Consider the following 21,257-nt stretch of genomic DNA (forward strand, 5'->3'; position numbering starts at 1 on the left):
AAAAAGAAACAGATCCAATCGTGTTTTTTCCCCACTACTTGGTGCATAACGTTGACCGCAATAACAAGTGGATTTCTGCCATACGGACCATGATACGGAGGGATCACTGGACTCCTACAGAACACTCCAGACTGTGCTGTGAACATGTTGTCTCTGGTAAATGAACACAGCTGGTAGTGTTAGCTTCGTTTCCAACCTGTTCTGACTAATTATAATAGATCGATTGATTGAAGAATTTATTAGAAGTTTGCATAGGATCAGGTAGTTTCATGACGGTACAGATTGACTGGTACACGGTCAACTAAAAGGAGTTACCCCAAGAAAGCATTACAGGCATGTCATGTTTATTTAAAAAAAAAAAATCCTCAGAGTAACTTTTATGTTTATTAGCGTTGCAGATATGGCAGGCAATATCAGTCACTACTTTAAAAACCGATCTCGCGAGGAGGAAGGTCAAGAGTCCAGGTGAAACCAAACAGAGAAATGAACGTAACAGGCAGTTACAATGTAATTCATGGTGGTGACGTGGACATTTTTGTCCACAGAGCGCTTGAGGGATGCTTCAAAACCATCTATGAGTGTCTCAAGCAGAAGTGGCCCCACCACACAAGCTATGAGCCCATCATTCTCTTATGCAAGCGCTTAGGCCACAGGTGTCAAACTCAAGGCCCGGGGGCCAGATCTGGCCCGCGACATAATTTTATATCAACAAATATTTCAGTATACTATCATACTTTCCAAACATTTTTTGTCTAAATAAAAATAAATACTTAAATATCTGCTTGACTTATGATTTTACAGCAAACTACCCAACAAATCAATAAAAATGACAACAATTTTTACGGTGTTCTTTACAGTATATTACTGTAAATTTAAACAAAATTAAAACATTTTGCCGTTAAAATTCTGGCGCATGGTCAGGATTGCCTCAATTTGAGCCAGGAAAAACCCTGATAGTTTTTACTTTATTTTACAGTCTATGCGTCAGCAGCCAAATTAGGAGCCTTTGTAACTCATTTTAAAATAGTCCGTAAGTATGAATCCAGATTACGATTTTTTTTTTAAAGGTTTATTGTGCAGCCCCGTACCACACCACATCCATACTATACTTGTGTCCGGAGGAAAAGGATCATGCTCTGCCCCAGAATGCCACAGTCTCCCTCAATGAACCACAGTTAATGGGGGTCAGTAACACTCAGGAAGCCACAGACAAAATAAAGGCATTAGCACCACCAAATTTTACATTTGAGCTACTTTACGTCTCTAACCTAACAAATGGCATAACCACTCTGAAAACAATGGTTTTCTTCATGGCAATTATTGTTTAAATACCAGACACATCAAGCATTTTACTGAGTCTAAAATAAGCTGATGTGTTCATTACCATTCATGACTGTAGTGAACATAAAAGGTTGTGAGTTTAAAACCCGGCCGAGTCATACCAAAGACTATAAAAATGGGACCCATTACCTCCCTGCTTGACACTCAGCATCAATGGTTGGAATTGGGGGTTAAATTACCAAAAATGATTCCCGGGCGCTTTGTGGGGACATTGTTGATTGTCATGTCATGTTCGGATGTACTTTGTGGACGCCGTCTTTGCTCAGTAAGTCTTTGCTGTCGTCCAGCATTCTGTTTTTGTTTACTTTGTAGCCAGTTCAGTTTTAGTTTCGTTCTGCATAGCCTTCCCTAAGCTTCAATGCCTTTTCTTAGGGGCACTCACCTTTTGTTTATTTTTGGTTTAAGCATTAGACACTTTTTTACCTGCACACTGCCTCCCGCTGTTTCCGACATCTACAAAGCAATTATCTACCGGCTTCCACCTACTGATATGGAAGAGTATTACACGGTTACTCTGCCGAGCTCTAGACAGCACCGACACTCAACAACAACACATCATTTGCAGACAATAATTACTGGTTTGCAAAAAATATTTTTAACCCAAATCGGTGAAATTAGATCATCTCCCATGGCACGCCAGACTGTATCTCACGGCACACTGGTGTGCCGCGGCACAGTGGTTGAAAAACACTGATCTAAGGTGCAAGTAAACCTTTTGCCGCCTGACTTTTGGAGCACAATACCATATCCAGTCAATTCCAGAACATCAACTCTCAACTCTTGCAAGAGATAATTGGCTGAGTTTATAGCCTGTCTTGTCTGCTAGTTTGATGCGTGTGCCGGGGCCAAGTTAATTAAATCCCTCTGATTAATCTGCACTGCAGTGAGTTCTTTCTCTAAAAGCAAATGGGGGAGAAAAACATTACAAGTGCAGCGGACTATAAAGATGTCTGTTGAGTTTTACTTGTGTTGATGACGGAGCTCTGCTGGAGATCATGCAGTATTGCAACGGAAACCATCTGAGCATTGGCATAGGCTCTCTTCCACCACAGATGCAACTTCCTGTCATACTTCTGAGAGAGCACCATAAAGCTTCAAGTTTATCCATCTACCTGTGAGGCTCAGTCGGAACCTCATCAGCCAAGTAGGATTAATTACACCACAACCAATTTGTTGATGCTCGTCTAACAATCCGTTTTCCTTAACAAGTACAATAATGGATCAGGAAATCAACTGCCGGTGAGGAATGATTCACCAGGTAAAATGTTACACATTTAAGAGCAAGGTTAATAAACTTCCATCAGGTCAGAAATAAAATGCGACAATTTGTATTCTGCTTTGAACAATATGAGACTGCTATGGCGACTGTACAGTTGTTAATTAGGGGCTCTGGTAAACATTTAGAGGACACTACAAATTGATGTTTTTGTGATGAACGCATTAGTCAAAGTTTTCCTGGAAAAAATATTTGCTTCCTTCTGTGTTGATAATGCTTCCCGACTTGGAACGGGACAAATAGATTTGGCAGCAACTGTTCGCCCTTGCTCAGAAACACATTATAATGGGACTGTCAGAAATAACGAGTTACTTTGAGCGGCTAGTCACATAAACCTATTGCATCGCATTTATCACGTATACTCACAGATTAATCAAGCAGTTATTCTGACCACACACGCTCCCTCACCTTAAACATGGATGGTTACCTGAACGACGGCATAGGTCAGGCCTGGGCAATTATTTTGCCTCGGGGGGCCAAATTTAGAGGAAAAAAATGTGTCTGGGGGCCGGTATATCTATTTTTAGGAACACTAATACAAAACCTCACAATAATGTCTGATTGAATGCTAAAAACGTTTTTAATTTTGTTACTGACTGACACACCCAGAATGCACATGAAAATAAAGAATGTGGTATTTACAATATTAACTATGACCGATAAAACACTGAATATTGACAACATATGAACGTCACACCCCCTCTTGATCGACATTATTTACAATCAAGCAAAACGCAACAAGCAGCGAAATATAAACGCAAAGGGTAAAAAAAAAACCCACCTACAATCTGATACATCACTAAACTTTAGAACATTGTTGTAAAAATCTCCTTCCGCGTCTGTCCCTGACACCCGCGTTTCAGGCTGGCCGCTCTGGAAACACTCCGTGGAAACGCTTCCCACCCACACTGCTTGGTGCCTCGTCTGAGCTGCTGTGACTTAGATCAGTGGTCCCCAACCACCGGGCTGCGATACAACGGATCGATACAGCGGCCGCACCAGAAATAAATAAAAAATTAAATAATTAGTATTATTTTTTTTAATTAAATCAACATAAAAAACACAATATATACAGTATGTATCAATATACATCAATACAGTCTGCAGGGATACAGTCCGTAAGCACACATGATTGTATTTCTTTATGACAAAAACAAATTTAAAAATTTTTTGTTTTGTTTTGTTTTACTACCTTTACTACCCTTAGCTTGCAGTCATGCACGGACCAAATGTGTGTGATTAGAACCACACACAAGTTAATAACATCATGGATTCACGCACAGCATAAAATGTTTGATGGACAAATAGAGACAAAGAAGGAGTGGCACTCTAACCACTAGGCCACCTACTCAGTGGCCTAGTGGTTAGAGTGTCTGCCCTGAGATCGGTAGGTTGTGAGTTCAAACCCCGGCCGAGTCATACCGAAGACTATAAAAATGGGACCCATTTCCTCCCAAGGGTTGGAATTGGGGGTTAAATCACCAAAAATGATTCCCGGGCGCGGCACCGCTGCTGCCCACTGCTCCCCTCACCTCCCAGGGGGTGAACAAGGGGATGGGTCAAATTTCACCACACCTAGTGTGGGTGTGATAGAGATGCGCGTATAGGCATTTATTTAATCCGCAACCGCATCACAAAAGTCGTCATCCACCCGAACCAACATTTGATCAAAACCACACCCGCCCGCCACCCGCCCGTTGTTATATATCTAATATAGACGATGCAAGGCATTAGTGAGGTTAGAAAGCTTTTGCCTGTTAAAGAAAGGAGACTGATCCAATGCAGCAGAGACATTCAATGCGGGCCACGCATGAATATCTCTTGGCCACGCATTAGTGGCTGAGAGATATTAATGCGTGATAATATTATTTATCATTATTATAATATTATGGTCATTTCCATTAATAAAGTGTTGAATATTGTTGCAGCAAGCAGAACGATGCTTTTAAGAAGTTAAAAAAATGTTTTAGAAATACTAGGCCTATATTTTCGTTAGGTAAAAAAAAAAGTTCTGAATTTATTTCAATGAATATTAACTTGTTAACGTTATAACGCTCAAATAGGGACGAGGGCGGGGTGCACAGTGAAACAGTGAACAATTTCGCGACAAAGATGAACCTTTATTGATTGATCTGCAGCCATGACAAAATATCAGGCAATCTCCATTGTCAACGACAGGCAGGAAAATAAAGATAAACACATAGCCTATGTTGTAGGCACAGGCATAGGCTCATACGTTTTGAAGTTGAAATAAAAAAATAAATAAAAAATGTGCCTCATAAGCCGTAGGCTGTCAATCACGCGCACAAACTTAAATTATACAATAACATATGTATGTCATCCCTATTTAAACAAAAAATAATTAAAATAAATAATAATAATAAATTACCTGCAACTTATTGGCCAAGGCAAATAGCTGAATGGGGGAAATAGGAAAGAGTGCTGCTCGTTTTACATATGTGGGTAAAAACATTTAACTATGTATATATATTTCCGAATTGGTTCAACCGCCACCCGCCCGAATCTATTTAAAATCTATTTTTTTCGTCATGTCACCCGCCCGACCCGCGGTTTATCCGCGGACTCCGCGGTTGTGTCCGCAAACCGCGCATCTCTAGTGTGTGACAATCATTGGTACTTTAACTTTAACTTAAACACCTCTTTCTGTGGCAGCATCAAAGAAAGTTGCACTTGTAAACAAACTACGGTGCGTTCAAGGACTTCCGAAATTAAGACAAAATGGCGCGCGCCAAATACTCTCATCAGTGAAGCATGTTTAATGTAAACAGTGGGATTTCTAACCATTAGGAAGGTTTGTGTGATGTTTGTCCTCCTACAGAAACCATATTAAAACAAAAAATTTATTTTTGTCCTCATCTTTTTTCCATTTTCATACATTTTTGAAAAAGCTCCAGTGAGCCACTAGGGCGGCGCTAAAGAGCCACGCATTGCCGACCCCCGCGCTGAAGTATCAACAGCCTGTAGAAATGTGCGTACGGCAGCTACGGAGTTGGCATGAGGCCAAGCACATTTACACGTAAACGTCAGTCTTGATACATCTCAACTTTGCTGTGAAAAAGGGCGTACACATGATTGTTACATGAGGGCCCTGGTCTGCCAGAGAATAGAAAGACATAGCAGAAGGGATACTTGGAAAATTGGTTGCCATTGTGGTGTTCTCTTTCCCAACATGCTACACTATAGTGTTGTCCCGATACCAATATTTTGGTACTGGTACCAAAATTATTTAGATACTTTTTAGTACTTTTTGATACTTTTCTAAAAAAAGGGGACCAAAAACAAATGCATTATTGGCTTTATTTTAACAAAAAATACATTAAACATATGTTTCGTATTGCAAGTTTGTCCTTAAATAAAATAGTGAACATACAAGACAACTTGTCTTTTAGTAGTAAGTAAACAAAGTAGGGCTGCAACAACTAACCGATTAAATCGATTAAAATCGATTATAAAAATAGTTGGCGATTAATTTAGTCATCGATTCGTTGGATCTATGCTATGCGCATGCGCAGAGGCAATTTTTGAAAATGTTTTTTTTTTTTTTTTTTTTAATAAACCTTTATTTATAAACTGCAACATGTACAAACAGAAATCCCAGAAATAGGAGAGCCCACCACAGATTCCCCAGGCACTGCTTCCTCATAGGAAGACGTGTTGGTGGGATTGAGGAGGTCTTCGAAGTATTCCCTCCACCGATCCACAACATCCGCAGTCGAGGTCAGCAGAACACCATCCTCACCGTACACGGTGTTGATATTGCACTGCTTCCCCTTCCTGAGGCGGCGGATGGTGGTCCAGAATTGCTTCGAAGCCGTCCGGAAGTCGTTTTCCATGGCTTCCCCAAACTCCTCCCATGTCCGAGTTTTTGCCTCCGCGACCGCCGAAGCCGCACACCGCTTGGCCTGTCGGTACCTGTCCGCTGCCTCAGGAGTCCTATGAGCCAAAAGAACCCGATAGGACTCCTTCTTCAGCTTGACGGCATACCTCACCGCCGGTGTCCACCAACGGGTTCTAGGATTACCGCCACGACAGGCACCAACTACCTTGCGGCCACAGCTCCAATCAGCCGCCTCGACAATAGAGGTGCGGAACATGGTCCATTCGGACTCAATGTCCAGCACCTCCCTCGTGACATGTTCAAAGTTCTTCCGGAGGTGGGAATTGAAACTCTCTGTGACAGGAGACTCTGCCAGACGTTCCCAGCAAACCCTCACAATGCGTTTGGGCCTGCCAGGTCTGTCCGGCATCCTCCCCCACCATCGCAGCCAACTCACCACCAGGTGGTGATCGGTAGAAAGCTCCGCCCCTCTCTTCACCCGAGTGTCCAAAACATGAGGCCGCAAATCCGACGACACAACTACAAAGTCGATCATGGAACTGCGGCCTAGGGTGTCCTGGTGCCAAGTGCACATATGGACACCCTTATGTTTGAACATGGTGTTTGTTATGGACAATCTGTGACGGGCACAAAAGTCCAATAACAAAACACCGCTCGGGTTCAGATCCGGGCGGCCATTCTTCCCAATCACGCCTCTCCAGGTTTCACTGTCGCTGCCAACATGAGCGTTGAAGTCCCCCAGTAGAACGAGGGAATCACCCGGGGGAGCACTCTCAAGTACTCCCTCGAGTGAATCCAAAAAGGGTGGGTACTCTGAGCTGCGGTTTGGCGCGTAAGCGCAAACAACAGTCAGGACCCTTCCCCCACCCGAAGGCGGAGGGAAGCTACCCTCTCGTCCACCGGGTTGAACTCCAACATGCAGGCTCTGAGCCGGGGGGCAACAAGAATTGCCACCCCAGCACGTCGCCTCTCACTGCCGGCAACGCCAGAGTAGAAGAGAGTCCAGCCCCTCTCGAGAGAACTGGTTCCAGAGCCCTTGCTGTGCGTCGAAGTGAGTCCGACTATGTCTAGTCGGAACTTCTCCACCTCGCGCACTAGCTCAGGCTCCTTCCCCCCCAGCGAGGTGACGTTCCACGTCCCAAGAGCTAGCTTCTGTAGCCGAGGATCGGACCGCCAAGTGCCCTGCCTTCGGCTGCCGCCCAGCTCACATCGCACCCGACCTCTATGACCCCTGCTATGGGTGGTGAGCCCATTGGAGGGGGAACCCACGTTGCCTCTTCGGGCTGTGCCCGGCCGGGCCCCATGGGGACAGGCCCGGCCACCAGGCGCTCGCCATCGTGCCCCACCTCCGGGCCTGGCTCCAGAAGGGGGGCCCCGGTGACCCGCGTCCGGGCGAGGGAAATCTGGGTCCATAGTTTTTATTTCTCATTGAGGTCTTCGAGCTGCTCTTTGTCTGATCCCTCACCTAGGACCAGATTGTCTTGGGAGACCCTACCAGGGGGCATAAAGCCCCCGGACAACATAGCTCCTGGGATCATTGGGACACGCAAACTCCTCTACCACGGTAAGGTGGCAGCTCAGAGAGGAGATGTATAGCTCGTCTCAAAGAAAAACAAAAAGGCATCAAAAATCTTGTTTGTGGCATAAAAAATTACAAAACAAAGTGTTGTTTTGCTTTTCATGCAGTTTTCTCACTTTGAGCGTGCACATTAGAAGGTGACATCATGTTGCAGCCCACCGGCATACACACATGAGCACTTCTGTGGGAAACACTGAAGCATCAGTAATTACTCAGATAGTCAATGTACTACAACATGTTTTGATTTGTTTGGTCGTAATGGACGCTCCAACTAAGACAAGGCTGTTCGTACTCTATCATTGGCAAGAGACAAAACTTGTATTTTGAATGAACTGTTGGCAAGGCAGCCTCAGGTATTGTTACTCTATTATTTTTAGGATGTGGACAAATTGGACAAAGAGATATTTGACATTTAAAAAAGGTACCTTGGCAGCATTTCGAGACGAGCAAACAGCCTAACAGACTAATAACATCGAACGATACAAGAATAATTTAACATATCGTGGCAACGAAGCATGCTTTATCTTACTTCCCTTCTTAAATGCCTGCAGCAAACGTGGCCTGAGCAAAATGCACATGAGATAGATAGACAAAGCATACCGTGGAGATGGAAAGTGAGGACATAATGTAGAATCAGAAGGAAGCAAATAAGGGAGGGTTAGAAAAGGAAAGGACTGCAGACCGAAAGGAACACGCGAAAGAAGGAGTGAGGTGTTTATTATTCTGGGGACGTCGGAGTCTAGCTACAGACAGACTGGCTAGGCCATTTAGAAGCTACTAAGGGTTTCACAGCACATAATTAGCGAGGGGCCCATGGATTTCTCACAAAATAATAAATTGCAGGAGAGGGGTCAACAGAGGGGGGAAGACTTTGCCTTCCCCTTCATCTCTGACCCCTAGGGCAGTGTTTTTCAACCACTGTGCCGTGAGATACAGTCTGGTGTGCCGTGGGAGATTATCTAATTTCACCTATTTGGGTTAAAAATATTTTTTGCAAACCAGTAATTATAGTCTGCAAATGATGTGTTGTTGTTGAGTGTCGGTGCTGTCTCAAGCTCAGCAGAGTAACCGTGTAATACTCTTCCATATCAGTAGGTGGCAGCCGGTAGCTAATTGCTTTGTAGATGTCAGAAACAGCGGGAGGCAGCGTGCAGGTAAAAAGGTGTCTAATGCTTAAACCAAAAATAAACAAAAGGTGAGTGCCCCTAAGAAAAGGCATTGAAGCTTAGGGAAGGCTATGCACAACAAAACTAAAACTGAACTGGCTACAAAGTAAACACAAACAGAATGCTGGACGACAGCAAAGACTTACTGTGGAGCAAAGATGGCGTGAACAATGTACATCCGAACATGACATGACAATCAACAATGTCCCCACAAAGAAGGATAAAAACAACTGAAATATTCTTGATTGCTAAAACAAAGTAGATGCGGGAAATATCGCTCAAAGGAAGACATGAAACTGATACAGGAAAATACTAAAAAAAAGAGAAAAAGCCACTAAAATAGGAGCGCAAGACAAGAACTAAAGCACTACACACAGGAAAACAGCAAAAAACTCAACAACTCGACAACGACTTTTTACTGTCAACTGAGTTTCGTTTTTTAATGATTTCTGCTGGTGGTGTGCCTCTGGATTTTTTCAACGCAAAAAATGTGCCTTGGTTCAAAAAAGGTTCAAAAACACTGTTCTATGGTACATGAAGCCCCCAGGTTGTTACAAAGATGGGTGAAGAGGTTACATATATGGAGGAAGTCAAAAGGAACAGCAAATACAGCAAATAGTTACGGGACAATGAAAGACAACATTCACACAGTGGAGCCCGCTTATCTCGACACCCCTCGCATCAAAAATAAAACTGACTGACTGCACATTTATTGTGACTTTCCAGAGACACAGGAATGGGCGATAATAAAGGATGTTTTACTGACCGCTTCTATGTTAGATACCTCTCTTTGTTTATAATGTATATTTTCTGCTGGATCTATTCTCTGTTTTATGCTGCCCTTTTTTTTGCTGCAGCTGTTACATAAACTGTATATTGTACATGGTAATTGGGATTTGTTATATATTGTATATAATATATAAAAATATAATACATTATAATATATCAGTATATATTATATACTGTATATATAATGTGTAAATATTACATATGTTCCATCCATTTTCTACCGCTTATTCCCTTCGTGGTCGTGGGGGGCGCTGGAGCCTATCTCAGCTACAATCGGGCGGAAGGCGGGGTACACCCTGGACAAGTCGCCACCTCATCACACATTTAAGTGTCGCCGTAATTTTGTTGTACGTCTTGACTACAATGACAATAAAGCTTTGGTACGGACACAAATCTTTTTTCCGGTGACTAACAATCTAAAAATATAATTAAATGGTTTCTTATTTTCTTGGTTGTTGTGGCATAATTCAGGTTAATACTACCATGATTTTCCCCTTGAAGCTCACTGTTTGCACATTTTAATGCTGTTTAACAAGACAGTAGTTATTTCACGCTGCTTCGTGATACCGATGAAGTTAACTAAACTCCAAACACGGACAGTAATTTTTATTGGTGCTGTGGACGTACCTGTCAACATTTTCAAAATTTTCCAGAAAGTAAGGGAAATAATTGTTGACTTTGAAGCATACACACGGTGCATTATACAGTCTGTGTCTGAAATACACAAGTACAAAATCATGTTATTATTTATTCTGTTATTACTCATTGTCTGCATTTTGGATGCAAATAAACTGATTATTAGTATAAACCATGGCATATACTTTGCGTACTTAAGTCTCAATTAAACTGTAGACAACACTCACTGGAGCATGTGCAGGTTAGTCATAATAGCCGATTTGTTTAATAATCAGATTTTTTTTTTTACTAAATAAACAGCTATTGTTCCGACTATAATGATATTAGAGCTTTAATAAAACATCACACACACTTAGAGAGAATCACAAAACTGGAAAGGTAAGGGACAACGAAATAAAATATTTCAAAATAAGAGTCCCCGCATAAATGTGCATAAACATGGAAGAATTCATCACAGGTGGTGTTCACCTGTATCCAAGGCGGGCCGTCACAAATAAATAAATGCATGGAAAACACTGTCTTCAACACAGGCAGGTTGTCAATAGTGTTACACTGTACATAATATATATTTAAGCTTTGCGTGTAATAAAAAACATGCAAAAGCTAGTGTGCAGAGGATCGTGTCTCTTATACAAGCAAAATAGAGAGTGCAATTCATCTAGCGTGTCTGTGTTCATGTAAATGCAGAAAAATGCTGATTACAACGCCCACAATACTGGGAGGAGGCGACGTAAATATAATCATTTAGCACTTGCAATGTGATTTATCAAGGCTTTAACTGTGAACTGTGTGTCTATATTTAGCAGGTCTGGAATGTTCCTGCAAACTGGCACCGTTACGCACAAATGGCTGTGAGAAAGAAGGCGATCAAGCTGCAACGACAGACGATGGACAGACAATCCTCCGTTCGTGTGCATGTCAACATTTATTTGAACTATCAGAAATAAAAATATTAAACATATTTGTCCAGCACTATCAATTTATATTTTTATAGCAGCTGAATGACTTAAGGGGCTCATTAAAACATAATACAATAATTAGTTGGGTATCCTTTTTTTTTAATGGTGTTTGTTTTGTCATATAGGAGATATACAAAACCAGTGAAGTTGGCACGTTGTGTAAATTGTAAATAAAAACAAAATACAATAATTTGCAAATCCTTTTCAACCTATATTCAATTGAATAAACTGCAAAGACAAGATACTTAATGTTCGAACTGGAACATTTTATTTTTTGCAAATATTAGCTCATTTGGAATTTGATGCCTGCAACATGTTTAAAAAAAGCTGGCACAAGTGGCAAAAAAGACTGAGAAGGTTGAGGAATGCTCATCAAACACTTATTTGGAACATCCTACAGGTGAACAGGCTAATTGGGAACAGGTGGGTGCCATGATTGGGTATAAAAAACAGCTTCCATGAAATGCTCAGTCATTCACCAACAAGGATGGGGCGAGGGTCACCACTTTGTCAACAAATGCGTGGGCAAATTGTCGAACAGTTTAAGAACAACATTTCCAAAACATAACTGCGATGTGGCCCTCAGTAAAAACGACTTTGACACCTATGAATTAGTGCATAAAGAGCCAAAATCATGACCCGCACTTGTATGGTTCAAACTTACAATTCATGTTTATACTGTCTTTATCAGCCATTGTGTACATCTTGTACACACCAGGGTATATACAAAACCAGTGAAGTTGGCACATTGTGTAATTCATAAATAAAAACAGAATATAATGATTTGCAAATCCTTTTCAACTTATATTCAATTGAATAGACTGCAAAGACAAGATATTTAATGTTCGAACTGAGAAACTTTTTTTTTGTGTGCAAATAATCATTAACTTAGAATTTAATGGCAGCAACACATTGCAAAAAAGTTGTCACAGGGGCATGTTTACCACTGTGTTACATGGCCTTTCCTTTTAACAACACTCAGTACATGTTTGGGAACTGAGGAGACCAATTTTTGAAGCTTTTCAGGTGGAATTCTTTCCCATTCTTGCTTGATGTACAGCTTAAGTTGTTCAACAGTCCGGGGGTCTCCGTTGTGGTATTTTACGCTTCATAATGCGCCACACATTTTCAATGGGAGACAGGTCTGGACTACAGGCAGGCCTGTCTAGTACCCGCACTCTTTTACTATGAAGCCACGTTGATGTAACACGTGGCTTGGCATTGTCTTGCTGAAATAAGCAGGGGCGTCCATGATAACGTTGCTTGGATGGCAACATATGTTGCTCCAAAACCTGTATGTACCTTTCAGCATTAATGGTGCCTTCCCAGATGTGTAAGTTACCCATTCCTTGGGCACTAATACACCCCCATACCATCACAGATGCTGGCTTTTCAACTTTGCGCCTAGAACAATTCGGATGGTTCTTTTCCTCTTTGGTCAGGAGGACACAGCGTCCACAGTTTCCAAAAACAATTTGAAATGTGGACTCCTCAGACCACAGAACACTTTTCCACTTGGCATCAGTCCATTTTAGATGAGCTCGGGCCCTGACGCCGTTTCTGGGTGTTGTTGATAAATGCCTTTCGCTTTGCATAGTAGAATTTTAATTTGCACTTACGGATGTAGAGACAAACTGTAGTTACTGACAGTGGTTTTCTGAAGTGTTCCTGAGCCCATGTGGTGATATCCTCTACACACTGATGTCGCTTTATGATGCAGTACCGCCTGAGGGATCGAAGGTCCGTAATAACATCGCTTACGTGCAGCGATTTCTCCAGATTCTCTTAACCTTTTGATGATATTACGGACCGTAGATGGTGAAATCCCTAAATTCCTTGCAATAGCTCGTTGAGAAATGTTGTTCTTAAACTGTTCGACAATTTGCTCACGCATTTGTTCACAAAGTGGTGACCCTCGCCCCGTCCTTGTTTGTGAATGACTGAGCATTTCATGGAAGCTGCTTTTATACCCAATCATGACACCCACCTGTTCCCAATTTGCCTGTTCACCGGTGGGATGTTCCAAATAAGTGTTTGATGAGCATTCCTCAACTTCTTCAGTCTTTTTTGCCACTTGTGCCAGCTTTTTTGAAACATGTTGCAGGCATCAAATTCCAAATGAGTTATTATGTGCACATTTTCCAGTTCCAACGTTAAGTATATTGTCTTTGCGGTCTATTCAATTGAGTATAGGTTGAAAAATATTTGCAAATCATTGTATTTTTGTTTTTATTTACGATTTACACAAAGTGCCAACTTCACTGGTTTCGGAGGGTTTGTAAACACCGGCCTGATACAAGCCTTCAAACTTGTCTTCATGAGAGCCCATTCCGTTGCCAGGGTAACCAGAGGACAAAATGCTTTTAAAGCAATTTCCAGCCGAATATAACAACTAATGGCAATGAATGAAGACCCTCCACAAAAAGACACTGTGCTTTCTCTCAAGATAAGTGTGGAAGGGGGGTGGGAGTGGGGGGCACATCCTGACTTGTGCAATGCTATGTTTTCCATCATGACACATATTTGTGCTTGGCTGCAGCATCTTTGTGTTGCCTTAACTAGTATTTTTCAACCTTTTTTGAGCCAAGGCACATTTTTTGCATTGAAAAAATCTGGAGGCACACCACCAGCAGAAATCATTGAAAAACTAAACTCAGTTGACAGTAAAAAGTCGTTGTCGCAACTGTTGGATATGACTTTAAACCATAACCAACCATACATCAATATAGCTCTTGTCTCGAAGTAGGTGTACTGTCACCACCTGTCACATCACGCCGTGACTTATTTTGAGTTTTTTGCTGTTTTCCTGTGTGTAGTGTTTTAGTTCTTGTCTTGCGCTCCTATTTTGGTGGCTTTTTCTCTTTTTTTGGTATTTTCTTGTAGCAGTTTCATGTCTTCCTTTGAGCGATATTTCCCGCATCTACTTTGTTTTAGCAATCAATAATATTTCAGTTGTTTTTATCCTTCTTTGTGGGGACATTGTTGATTGGCATGTCATGTTCGGATGTACATTGTGGACGCCGTCTTTGCTCCATGGTAAGTCTTTGCTGTCGTCCAGCATTCTGTTTTTGTTTACTTCGTGGCCAGTTCAGTTTTAGTTTCGTTCTGCATTGCCTTCCCTAAGCTTCAATGCCTTTTCTTGGGGGCACTCACCTTTTGTTTATTTTTGGTTTAAGCATTAGACACCTTTTTCCCTGCACGCTGCCTCCCGCTGTTTCCGACATCTACAAAGCAATTAGCTACCACCTACTGATATGGAAGAGTATTACACGGTTACTCTGCCGAGCTCTAGACAGCACCGACACTCAACAACAACACATCATTTGCAGACTATAATTACTGGTTTGCAAAAAATATTTTTAACCCAAATAGGTGAAATTAGATAATCACCCATGGCAGTGGTCCCCAAACTTTTTTGCACCACGGACCGGTTTAATGTAGGCATTCTTTTCAGGGACCGGCTTTCCACTTGTGTCAGATAAATACAGCAAAAATAAGGGCATGAAAAATACAACTCACTGTAATGCTGAATTAGTGGGAGCCCTGGACTTTTTTTTCTTTGCAATGAGATAAAGATGGAAATCAGCCTTTGGCTACAATCTGTCACATTTATATTTTATATGTTCATTAATGTGCATTGTATCATGTCACAAAGTTATAAAAAAATATGACAAATGGAAAATTCCTATGAGGAGTTTTATTGTACTTGAACTCCTCCACTTGGGGCAAGAGCTCCTCCCCAACCCGGAGATGGCACTCCACCCTTTTCCGGCGACTGGGATGGGAATCAGCACCTCCAAGTCCGAGTCCATGGTTCTCGCCCGGAAAAGGGTGGTTGGGGAGGAGATCTTGCCCCAAATGGAGGAGTTCAAGTACCTCGTAGTCTTGTTCACGAGTGAGGGAAGAGTGGATCGTGAGATCGGCAGGCGGCGTCTTCAGTAATGTGGACGCTGTATCGATCCGTTGTGGTGAAGAAGGAGCTGAGCCGGAAGGCAAAGCTCTCGATTTACCGGCCGATCTACGTTCCCATCCTCACCTATGGTCATGAGCTTTGGGTCATGACCGAAAGGACAAGATCACGGGTACAAGCGGCCAAAATGAGTTTCCTCCGCCGGGTGGCGGGGCTCTCCCTTAGAGATAGGGTGAGAAGCTCTGTCATCCGGGAGGAGCTGAAAGTAAAGCCGCTGCTCCTCCACATCGAGAGGAGCCAGATGAGGTGGTTCGGCCATCTGGTCAGGATGCCACCCGAACGCCTCCCTAGGGAGGTGTTTCGGGCACGTCCGACCGGTAGGAGGCCCAAGGAAGACCCAGGACACGTTGGGAAGACTATCTATCCCGGCTGGCCTGGGAACGCCTCAGGATCCCCCGGGAGGAGCTGGACGAAGTGGCTGGGGAGAGGGAAGTCTGGGCTTCCCTGCTTAGGCTGCTGCCCCCGCGACCCGACCTCAAATAAATAAATGATAAGCTGAAGAAGATGAATGGATGGATGAATGGAGTTTTATTGTACATCTTAAACAAGCTTGTTGGTGTTTCTCGTGGGACAGGCAAAAGTTAAGTCGAAAAAAATGCAGTTCTTTATAAATTATTTAATGTTTCTCTGCGGCCCGGTAGCAAATGCGTCACGGACCGGTACCGGTCCCCGGACCGGTGGTTGGCGACCACTGACCCACTGCACACCAGACTGTATCTCATGGCACACTACTAGTGGGCCGCGGCACAATGGTTGAAAAACACTGGCCTTAACCATTCATTTCTATATATAAAAAAAAAAATTGTTTTTATAAAATATACTGCTATAGTGGATTTGTGTTTCCAAACAGGTACTAATATAAAGTACAAAACAGGTGATGCCTAATTGTCCTGTAACACCCCCAAACAAGCATCCATCTCCATGTATGTGTAAGGTAATTAATATAAATATGCTTGTTATGATTGCGCAGTATGGTATGTGGCATGTCGGCACCGACAAGGGTGGGGAGAGGTGGGGGGTCTGTGGGGGATGCAATAACAATGACGCCCAGGGTTCAAAAAAAAAGGAAAAAAAAGAGCTGCTGCATGGACATTAAACCACAGTACAATTACACTGTTTTGTGTCGACGTTCACACTTACCATGTCGGGATTAAGCCGTGCTAAAATGGCGAAGGTGGACAGTCTGTCACATATGCATTTGCTTCTGAACGAGTCGACGAGCACGGCTTTGCAGACCCGAGCAGACCAGGATCCCAGCAGAGAGGAACTACGAACAAGACACACAATGCGGTAAAGGTGGAGCGTGGAGAAAGAAAGACAAAAAAGGCAGGAGAAAGCAGTTAGAACCTTCCCAACACACACATACAGCTGCGTAGCGGCCACGGCTAACACGTCCACCTTAACGCGGCTATTAGCACGCCGAGGAGCTGCGGAGGACGTGAAGGCGGCGATGGGGAGGCTGCGAGGCGGCGTGCTGCACGGCTCCCTGCGTGGACACTTTTTCACTCAAAGGTTGCCTTTTTTTTTTAAATAACAAAATTATATTTATTTGACAAACAAGACGAACACTAATAGTACTATCTATAAATCTTTGATTGTTTTATTATTATTTATTTTGACGAACAAGACGAACACAAATAGCACTATCACTAAATCTTATATATATATATTTTTATTATTTATTTTGACGAACAAGACGAACAGAGATAGTACTATCAATAAATCTTAGATTTTTTTTAATTATTATTTATTTTAACGAACAATTAGACAAACACAAATAGCACTATAAATCGTACTTTTTTGATGAACAAGACGAACACAAATAGCACTATCACTAAATCTTATATATTATTTAAAATTATTTATTTTGACGAACAAGACGAACACAAATAGTACTATCACTAAATCTTAGATTTTTTTTTATTATTTATTTTGACGAACACAAATAGCACTATCTATAAATCATACTTTTTTTTGATGAACAAGACTAACACAAATAGTATTATCACTAAATCTTAGATTTTTTTTTTAAATTATTTATTTCGACGAACAAGACGAACACAAATAGTACTATCACTAAATCTTAAATTTTTTTTAAATTATTTATTTTGACGAACAAGACGAACACAAATAGCACTATCACTAAATCTTATCTATTTTTTTAAATGATTTATTTTGACTAACAAGACGAACACAAATAGTACTATCACTAAATCTTAGATTTTTTTTTATTATTTATTTTGACGAACACAAATAGCACTATCTATAAATCGTACTTTTTTTTGATGAACAAGACTAACACAAATAGTATTATCACTAAATCTTAGATTTTTTTTTTAAATTATTTATTTCGACGAACAAGACGAACACAAATAGTACTATCACTAAATCTTAAATTTTTTTTAAATTATTTTTTTTGATGACCAAGACGAACACAAATAGCACTATCACTAAATCTTATCTATTTTTTTAAATGATTTATTTTGACTAACAAGACGAACACAAATAGTACTATCACTAAATCTTAGATTTTTTTTTATTATTTATTTTGACGAACACAAATAGCACTATCTATAAATTGTACTTTTTTTTGATGAACAAGACTAACACAAATAGTATTATCACTAAATCTTAGATTTTTTTTTAAATTATTTATTTCGACGAACAAGACGAACACAAATAGTACTATCACTAAATCTTAAATTTTTTTTTAATTATTTATTTTGACGAACACAAATAGCACTATCACTAAATCTTAGATTTTTTTATTTTTTTTTGATGACCAAGACGAACACAAATAGCACTATCACTAAATCTTATCTATTTTTTTAAATGATTTATTTTGACGAACACGAATAGTACTATCTATAAATCTTACATTTTTTTGTTATTTGTTTTGACGAACAAGACAAACACAAATAGTACTATCTATAAATCTTAGATTTTTATTTTTTTTGACGAATGAGACGAACACAAATAGCACAATCACTAAATCGTATATGTATTTTGTTATTATTTATTTTGACGAACAAGACAAACCCAAATAGTACTATCAATAAATCTTGGATTTTTTTTTTTGACAAACAAGACGAACACAAATAGTACAATCCCTAAATCTTTTTTTTTTCTTTATTATTTATTTTGACGAACAAGACTAACACAAATAGTACTACCTGTAAATCTTAGATTTTTTTTGGATGAACAAGACGAACACAAATAGTACTATCACTAAATCTTAGATTTTTTTATTTATTATTTATTTTGACGAACAAGACGAACACAAATAGTACTACCACTAAATCTTAGATATTTTTCTTAATTATTTATTTTGACGAACATGACGGACACAAATAGTACTACCAGTAAATCTTAGATTTTTTTAATTATTATTTATTTTGACGAACAAGACAAACACAAATAGTACTATCACTAAATCTTATATTTTTTTATTTATTATTTATTTTGACGAACAAAACAAACACAAATAGTACTATCACTAAATCTTAGATTTTTTTTTAAAATTATTATTTATTTTGACGAACAAGACTAACACAAATAGTACTATCATTAAATCTTAATTCAATTTATTTTATTTTTTTTACAAATAAAATCTTGTTTTTGATATTTAGTCATAAAGTCAATCGGTAAAATTTCCCTATAATATTGCATACGACTTGCCATAATAAGAGGAAGCAGAACCTCTGTTTCAAGTTGTCCTGAATCGTATTATTTAATAAGAATTATTGAAAGCGCTGTACAAACAACATTTATTTTTATTAAAAAATATTATAATTTATTATACATTATGTGTTCATGAGATACCGGTAATCTTACTCATCTCACTATGTGAATTACAATTTACTTTATTATTTAATCTTAGAATTGTATTATTTATGGAGTAACAGTCAGTGAATAAAAGTGGTAATAATTGCTATGAAATGGAAAAGGGGTAGGATTAAATAAATTCTACTTATTCCTACTCCTTTTGGGACATATCGGAAAGAGAAACTGTAAATTGTGATGTATCATGTAACTGTATGCATGTTTGAGATAAACTTAAACCATAAACTTAAACCATCAGTTTTATCTATGACATATTATCTATGCAAGTGTTAGTCTATTTTTTTTCGTGATTTGGGGCGGTATAGCTCGGTTGGTAGAGTGGCCGTGCCAGCAACTTGAGGGTTCCAGGTTCGATCCCCGCTTCCGCCATCCTAGTCGCCGCCGTTGTGTCCTTGGGCAAGACACTTTACCCACCTGCTCCCAGTACCACCCACACTGGTTTAAATGTAACTTAGATATTGGGTTTCACTATGTGAAAGCGATTTGAGTCACTAGAGAAAAGCGCTATATAAATATAATTATCTCTTCTCTTCATTTGTATTATTAATTTAAAGCAGTGGTTCTCAAACTTTTTTCACCAAGTACCACCGCAGAAAACACTTGGCTCCTCATGTACCAACATAACGACCAATATTAAAATACAGTAGTGTAGTAGGCCCAAGTATTAATTGAAAACAAGACAGCGGTTTTATTTAACAAGTATATTTAATATGTTTGGCCACTGTAACACTACACACAGTTTGAACATAGGAAAATAAAACACTGTACTTAAATAACTAATCAAATAAAACTAATTAAATTCCTATTAAATGATTATTTGCCGTACCACTGGATGGAGCCCGCGTACCACTGGATTTATTTTGATTAATGTGTGTATCCTGTGATAAAATGGCAACCAAGGTAATCAGAAAGGTCAACCAACGAACGAGATTTCTTTACAGAATCTCCTCTCTGGTCAACAAAAGCACCATGAAGATTCTAGCGGGAACTCTCGTTCAACCCTTTTTCGATTACGCATGCACCTCCTGGTACCCTAGCACCTCTAAAACCCTCAAATCTAGACTCCAAACATCCCAGAACAAGCTAGTCAGATTACTTCTAGACCTCCACCCCAGATCCCACCTCACTCCTACCCACTTCTCCAAAGTGGGCTGGCTCAGGGTGGAGGACAGAGTAAAACAACTTGCACTGAGCCTAGTCTATAAAATCCACTACACCTCCCTGATACAGAAGTACATGTCAAACTACTTCCTGACCGCCATAACCACAACACCAGGGGGAGCTCCACTAACCACGTTAAACCCAGATTCCGAACTAACAAAGGTCTTAACTCATTCTCTTTCTATGCCACATCAATATGGAATGCACTCCCAACAGGTGTAAAAAAAAGGGCATCTTTATCCTCCTTCAAAACCGCACTAAAAGAACACTTCCAGGCAACTACAACCCTAAACTAACACCCTCCCTTCCACATAATACCTCTTCGGATTATAAATAATCAAATGTAAACAATCAAACAATCAAATGTAGACACTTTTTCTTACACTTTTTCTTATACTTTCTGATCTCTCTCTGTGTCCACTACTTGCTATATATATCCTACCAAGTCAGTCCTACACTGTTTCAATATCCATTTCTCTGATGATGCAATTGTTGATGCTGATTGTTGATGACTGAAGTGTTGATACCAACCAAACCTAACCCCCCACCCCCCTCCATATCCCACACCCAGGATTGTAAATAATGTCAATAATGTAAATAATTCGTATATACTCTGATGATTATCTTGTGTGATGACTGTATTATGATGTTAGTATATATTTGATAGTATATATCTGT

At 40.2% G+C, this 21,257-nt stretch overlaps 1 protein-coding gene across 1 annotated transcript in view; it reads right to left on the bottom strand.

Moving 5' to 3' along the window:
- The window catches only part of adgrb1a (adhesion G protein-coupled receptor B1a), a 373,647-nt gene that overhangs the window by 81,181 nt on the left and 271,209 nt on the right, over window positions 1-21,257 (bottom strand). Inside the window, exon 20 of the mRNA XM_062063764.1 lies at window positions 16,716-16,842. Within this exon, the coding sequence (XP_061919748.1) occupies window positions 16,716-16,842 (127 nt within the window). The remainder of the gene's footprint in view (window positions 1-16,715; window positions 16,843-21,257) is intronic.

Source organism: Entelurus aequoreus, linkage group LG11, assembly GCF_033978785.1.
Source record: "Entelurus aequoreus isolate RoL-2023_Sb linkage group LG11, RoL_Eaeq_v1.1, whole genome shotgun sequence".
NCBI lineage: Eukaryota > Metazoa > Chordata > Actinopteri > Syngnathiformes > Syngnathidae > Entelurus > Entelurus aequoreus.